At 44.0% G+C, this 7,346-nt stretch overlaps 1 protein-coding gene across 1 annotated transcript in view; it reads left to right on the top strand.

Annotated features, from left to right (window-relative positions):
- Positions 1-30: 30 nt before the first annotated feature.
- The window catches only part of snrnp40 (small nuclear ribonucleoprotein 40 (U5)), a 28,768-nt gene continuing 21,452 nt past the window's right edge, over positions 31-7,346 (top strand). The window contains exon 1 of the mRNA XM_059949353.1: positions 31-221. Coding sequence (XP_059805336.1) covers positions 108-221 — 114 coding nt within the window. The 5' untranslated portion in view covers positions 31-107. The remainder of the gene's footprint in view (positions 222-7,346) is intronic.

Raw genomic sequence — 7,346 nt, 5'->3', positions numbered from 1 at the left:
CCCGTCACCCCGCGTTGAGGCAGGTGTTGGTCAATGAGGAGGGGCGTTGTTAGGACGTGAGAGATCGGCCTTGGCGACGGGTCGTGGGACCGGCGCCCGCGGACGAGATGATCGACCAGAAGCGTAAGGCGCAGGAGATGGCGCTGGTGCAGGTTAAGCGACCCCGTAATGATCTGGTGCCCTCGGCGCAGGGAGGTCCGCAACAGGCCGTGCTACAGGCGGTAAGTTCGGCGATAGGGCATCGGTGGCCACGTTACCGAGCTCGTAGTCAGCGGCCTAAACTAGCTTAGAGGCAGGAGTTTCTTCCCTCTGTCTGTGTTGGTTCACCCGCGGGCTGGAGAAACTAAAACTTACTGCAGGCAAGAAGTGTCAGCGGGTCAGGCAAGCATATGTTGAGGGACGTGGGTGGCCAGTATTTTAAGTTGAGACTTCACCTAGACTGAAAGACAGACGGGTGAGAGTCAATCTAAAGGGGTGTAGCAGGAGCTGGCAGGTGACAGATGGACCCCGAGTCCTATCCTCTGTCACCCTCCGGCTGCTGTTCCACCCGTTCCCTCCACTGTTTAAATCTGTTTAACCCCTCTCTCCGTTTTTCAGGCCGATGTAGCTTCTTGTCATGAAATGTTATCTCCCCATTTTAGCAAATAAGTGTTCCTTCAGTGCTTTCTGTGTTCCAGCATGTGCAGAGTCTTGTGTCTCCACTTATTGCCAGCTCAAAAATTTACCCCTGAACCGTCAAGATGGTTAAGACAAAAAAAAACTTGGGAGCAGAAGTAGGCCATTTAGCCCATCTAGTCAGCTCTGCTTATCCCTCTCAACCCCATTCTTGTGACTGCTGCCCTTGACTTTTGATGCTTTACAAATCCCTACCAACCCCTGCTTCAAATATATTTAATTACGACCTCCTGTCCATGGTAATGAATTCCACAGATTAGCCACCCTCTGGTTAAAGAAGTTCCTCCTCATCTCCATTCTAAATCGGTGGCCCCTGTTCTGAGCCTATACCTTCTGGTCCTGGACTGCCCCCACTATAGGACACATCCTCTCCACATTTGTACACCCTGAATCATTGATCTAAATTCAGATTCTTCTTCGAGAATTTAAAATGAAATTACTGTCAATAATGATGACTGAGAAACTGTTAGAAGTCCTCCGAAGTGTTGCCTGTATCCATCTCCAGGCCCTGATGTCTTTGACCCTTAACATGCCTTAAAATTGTTGGTAAAAATAATTCTGTTCAGAGATGGACAATAACAGTTTAGGTGTGAATGTGAGAAATTTGATAAATAAATTTGCAGGTGACAAGGACGTTGGTGTTTGTGGGGAGGGGAATCTCAGGCTCTTGAACGATGTTGAAGGCATCTTCAAAAGTCGATGCCTCAAAAAGGTAGCTCAACTTTCAGAAAATGCGTAGCTGGGGCGGTTGATGTTTGGGTTGAGTTATCCTCCATTCTTAGCAATTTACCTGCAAATATTTTGTCACCACGTGAGGAGACATTGTCAGTGTGCTGTTAATTCGGATAATCAACAGCCTACTGACGATGTCTCCTCGCATGGTGACAAAACATTTACGAGGAGGGCACAGAGCGACCACTCCCCGCTGAACATCGGCTCCTCGGTAGAGATCGCTAAGAGCACCAAAATTTTTTGGTGTTCACCTGGCGAAGAATCTCACCTGGTCCCTCAACATCAGCTCCATAGCAAAGAAAGCTCAGAAAGTCCATCTCCCACCCCCCCATCCTCATCATATTCTACAGGAGTTGTATTGAGAGCATCCTGAGCAGCTTCATCACTGCCTGGTTTGGAAATTGCACCGTCTCGGATCGCTAGACCCTGCAGCAGATAGTGAGGTCAGCTGAGAAGATCATCGGGGTCTCTCTTCCCGCTATTACGGACATTTACACTACACGCTGTATCCGCAAAGCAAACAGCATTATGAAGGACCCCACGCACCCCTCATACAAACTCTTCTCCCTCCTGCCGTCTGGGAAAAGGCACCAAACATTCGGGCCCTCATGACCAGACTATGTAACAGTTTCTTCCTCCAAGCTATCAGACTCCTCAATAACCAGAGCCTGGACTGACACCTTACTGCCCTATTGTTTTGTTTATTATTTATTGTAATGCCTGCACTGTTTTGTGCACTTTATGCAGTCCTGGGTAGGTCTGTAGTCTAGTGTAGTTTTTTTCTGTGTTGTTTTTTACACTGTTCAGTCTAGTTTTTGTACTGTCATGTAACACCATGGTCCTGAAAAAACATTGTCTCATTTTTACTAACACACACAAAATGCTGGAGGGTCCTGACAAAGGGTCTCGTCCCGAAATGTCAACAGTGCTTCTCCTTATAGATGCTGCCTGGCCTGCTGTGTTCCACCAGCATTTTGTGTGTGTTGCTTGAATTTCCAGCATCTGCAGATTTCCTTGTGTTTGCTCATTTTTACTATGTAGAGTACCAGCTGTTATGGTCGAAATGACAATAAAAGTGCCATGATCGGAGAACAACTCAACACAACCGGGTAGGTCATCATTAAGGGCCCCCTTTACCGGGACATGCCCTCTTCTCATTACTACCATCAAGGAGGCTGTACAGGGGTCTGCAGGCACAAACTGAAAGTTTTAAGAAGAGCTTCTTCCCAGATATCTGAACAGTCCATGAACACTACCTCACTATTTTGTTCTCTTTTTGCACCACTTATTAATTATATTTACTTATTTTATATTTGTTTTAACTTGTATTTCATGGATGGCTACTGCAAAACAGCATGCCAATGATAATAAACCTGATTCTGCTTCTGAAAGGCATAGTAAAAGATAGGATATACCGCAGGTTATTGAGAGGGACAAGTCAAGAGATTGCTGGATCCTTGACCAATATCTTTATGTCTTCTCCAGTCACAGGCAAGGTCCCGGAGGACTGTCAAGTAGCTAAAGTTGTTCCATTGTTCAAGAAGGGAACCAGGGATAATTCTGGAAACTATAGACCATTGGGTGTCACGTCAGTGATAAGTCACTGGAGAGAATTCTTAAGGATAGGATTTATGAGCATTTGGAAAACCCTGGCACAGTTTGAGAGACAGCACGGCTGTATGGGCAAGTCATGTCTTACTGACTTGATTGAGTTTTTTGATGAGGTGATGGGAGTGATTGCTGAAGGTAGAGCTATCAGAATCAGGTTTATTATCATCGGCTTGTGACATGAAATTTGTTGTGTACATGGATTTTAGTAAGGTGTTTGTCAAGATCCCTCTTGGGAGGATCATCCAGAAGATTAAGATGCATGGAGTCCATGATGAATTACACGTTTAGATTTAGTACTAGCTTAGACATAGAAGACAGAGGGTAGTGGTCAAAGGGACATATTCCAGCCAGAGGTCTGTGATTAGTAGTGTTCCATAGGTTTCTGTACTGAGACCTCTGCTGTTTGTGATGTGTATGATGAAAAATGATGAAAAGGTCGATGGGTACGTTAGTGAGTTTGCAGATGATGCAAAGATTGGTGGTGCTGTGGATATTGTAGAAAACTGGCAAAAATACAGTGGAATATAGATCAGTTGCAGATATGGGTGGAGAAATCACAGGTGGAGATTAAACTGTCCAAATGTGAGGTGTTACAACTTGGTCAAATGTAAAGAGACAGCAAGGCCATTAACAGTGTACACGAGCAGAGGGATCTTAGGGTCATAGCTACCTGAAAATGGCTACACAAGTCGATAAGAAGGCTTATGGGAGATTTGCCTTTATTAGTTGAGGCATTGAATTCAAAAGTCAGGAAGTTATGCTGCAACTTTATGAAACTCTAGTTAAGTCGATACTTTATTGATCCCAAAAGAAATTACGGTGTCACAGTAACATTACAAGTACACAGATATATAAATATACAGATGTAAGAAAGAATTAAAAAATAAGTTACCTCAAACAGTCTAACAGGAGGGGGTCATCACTTCCCCCACCGTAGGTTGACTCATTGTAGTGCTTAATGGCTGAGAGTAAGAATGACCTCATATAACACTCTTTGGAGCAACACAGTTGTCTTAGGCTACGTCCACACTAGACCGGATAAATCCGTAACTGAAGCTTCTCTTCGGTTTGACCCTCTGTCCACACTGAACGGTGTTTTCCTCCCCCGAAAACGGAGCTTTCCTAAAATGCCCTCCAGAGTGTGTAAATTTGAAAATGCAGAGTAGTGTGGATGGGGTAACCGGAGATTTTTAAAAACGGTGTCATGACGTGCCAGGACAGATGGTGGCGGCAGCGTGGCATTTCATTGATTTCTTGAACGCAACCCTCCACACAGCCTAACAATTTCAGAACAGATGGCAATGAGACTGAAGCCAGAAGAGTTAGAAATGTACTCACCAAATACTTTGACCCATAACTTACTGAATAAGTAAGTATCCTCACTTTGCCCTGTTTTCTGTCCTTGCTTGTATGAAGGTGGTTTACCTATTTGTGCAAGTACTTCTCTGACAATAGATGTGTAACAGTCTAATGTAACATTGTATGGAAATACAAGATAACACTAATGCAGACATGTTTTATACATTTAACAAGGTGCTTTATTAATGCAACAGAGTTAGTCAGTTTTTCAATGTTCGTTGTCAGTCGGGTCATACTGTCCGTGAACTCCCTGTTGGCTGCCTCCATACGCTCCAGTATTTGTGTTTTTTTTTTAGTTTTAAGTCCTCCTGTGTGAGAGCCAACAGCTGTCCGTCGTTTGGCAATTTCCTTTTAATTTTTTTCTAGTCTGTAACTGCACAAACGCGTACTTTCACAGCGAGATTCGACACTAAACATGTCGCTTGTTTTCTGTAGATGTGTCCTGTACATGCCCAGTAGGAGGAGATTGGCTCAAATACCCGTTTTAATGTGGACAGAGGTATTTACAAAAACGCTTAGTGTGGATGCCTATCGCTTCTATGCGAAACCAGAGTTTGCCAAAATTATCTGGTCTAGTGTGGATGTAGCCTTAGTCTATCACTAAAAGTTCTCCTCTGTTCAGCCAAGGTGGCATGCAGAGATTGAGAAACATTGTCCAGAATTGACAGGATTTTCCATAGGGTCCTTCGTTGTACCACAGCCTCCAGTGTGTCCATTTTGACTCCAATAACAAAGCCAGACTCTTTAATCAGATTATTGAGCCTGTTGGCATCACCCGTCTTAATGCTATTGCCCCGGTACACCACCTCACAGTTAGACCACGTCTAGATTATTGCATACAGTTCAGGGCTCCCTATTACAGGGTGGATATTGAGGCTCTGGAGAGGGTGCAGATGTGGTTTAAAGTTGCTTGGTTTAGAGGGCATGAGCTATCATGACAGGTTAGACAAACTTGGTTTGTTTTCTCTGGAGCAGCAGAGGCTGAGGGGAGATCTGATAGAGGTTTATAAGATTATGAAAGACATAGATGGAGTAGATAGATGATATCTGTTTCCCAGCGTTATAATGTCTATTACCAGAGGGCATGAATTTAAGGTGAGAGGGGGTAATTGTAAAGGAGATGTGAGGGGCAAATTTTTTTTACAGATGGTGGGTGCCTGGATTGTGCTGCCTTGGGTAGTGGTAGAGATAGATACGTTAGGGACTTTTAAGAGACACTTAGATAGGTTCATGACTGAAGAAAATGGAGGGATATGGACATTGTGTGGACAGAAAAGATTAGCTTGGTCAGCCATTTGATTACTAATTTAATTGGTGCTGCACAACATTGTAGGCTGAAGGGCCTGTTCGTGTGTTGTACGGTTCTATGTCAAATTCTGTTTAAAATGATGGAGGGTCCAGAAGTTCATGAGAATGATTCCAGGCAATGAAAGTGTTATCATATGAGTAGTGATTGAAGGCTCTGGGCCTGTACTCTGGAATTTAGAAGAATGAGGGGGTATCTCATTGAAACATATTGAATGTTGAAAGGCCTCAATAGAGTGGATGTGAAGTGAATTAACAGTTAATGGTTTGCGCTGAGACCCTTGTTCAGGACTGGAAAGGAAGGGGGAAGATGCCACAATAAGGTGGTGGAAGGAGGGGAAGAAGTACAAGCTGGAACTGGTGATGGGTGAAACCAGGTGGGTGGGGAGGAAGCATGAAGCAAGGGGGTGATAGATGAGCAAGGTAATGGGCTGGAGAAGAAGGAATCTGATAGGAAAGGAGAGTGGACCATGGGGGAAAGAGATGGAAGAAGGACACTAGAGGGAGGTGAGAGGGAGCTAGAGTGGGGGGTTGAAAGAAGGGAGAGTGGGGAAAATTACCAGAAGTTTGAGAAATCGATGTTCCTGCCATCACATTGGAGGCTACCTAGAGGAATATGAGGTGTTGCTCCTTCAGCCTGAGAGTGGTCTCATCATGGCAGCAGAGGAGACCATGGACTGACATGTTGAAGTAGGAATGGACTGGGAAATCCTATTTTTTGCCGATGGAGGAAAGGTGCTTGGCAAAGCATTCCCAATTGATGTTGTGTCTCGCCGATGCAGAGGAGGCTGCATCAGGAGCACAGGATGCAGTAGGTTCACAGCTGAAGTGTTGCCTTGCTTCAAAGGACTGTTTGGGGCACTAAATGGAGGTGAGGGAGGAGGTGAGTGGGCGAGTGTGGTACTTCTGCTTTCAGGGCTAAGTGCCAGGAAGGAGATCAGTGGAGAGGGACAAATGGACAAGGGAATCATGGAGGAAGCAATCCCTGTGGCAAAATGGAGAATGAGGGGGAGGTAAAGGTGTGTTTGGTGGTAGGTTCCCATTGAAGATGGTGGAAGTTGCAGAGAATGATGCACTGGATGCAGAGGCTTGTGGGATGGCAGCTGAAAGTTCAACTTTATTCACTCAAACTGTTTTCTTATTTGTGAAGAATAGTAATGCTGAACATTAACAAAAAATATATTTAAGGTGAATTATAAACCAAAATCCTTACTTTAAACCAATTTTGTATTAAAAAAATACCTGGGCTTAATGAATTTTCTCATTTCACTTTTGACAAAAACAGAACCAGAATAGTTGTTTTGTTTTAGTGTTCAGAACTGATAAAGTGAACAAACACTGGTTTTTTTAAGTTGCAGTAAGGGGAAATGGAGAGACGATAATTTCAGTAATAGGGTACAGTCAAAATTGTCAACAGTTACATTTTAATAAAGAAAAGTTAACATTTGGGACAAAATGATAGAGATAAATTGAACGAAGGGTACAACCACGTCTTCCCAAGAAGGGGAAATAAAGGGTGTTATCTAAAATTGTTTACCTGAATATTAAGCTCCAAGGATTGTAATAGGCTAACTTGGTTGATGAGATGCTGTTCTTCAAACTTGAGGTTGGCTTTCTTGGAGCAATGTGGGAGGCTGAAGACAAAAGCCATGTGAATAGGATAG

The sequence above is a fragment of the Hypanus sabinus genome, chromosome 24, assembly GCF_030144855.1.
Source record: "Hypanus sabinus isolate sHypSab1 chromosome 24, sHypSab1.hap1, whole genome shotgun sequence".
NCBI classification, from domain to species: Eukaryota; Metazoa; Chordata; class Chondrichthyes; order Myliobatiformes; family Dasyatidae; genus Hypanus; species Hypanus sabinus.
Note: the sequence above shows the minus strand (reverse complement) of the source record. Positions and strands in the feature narration are given on the sequence as shown.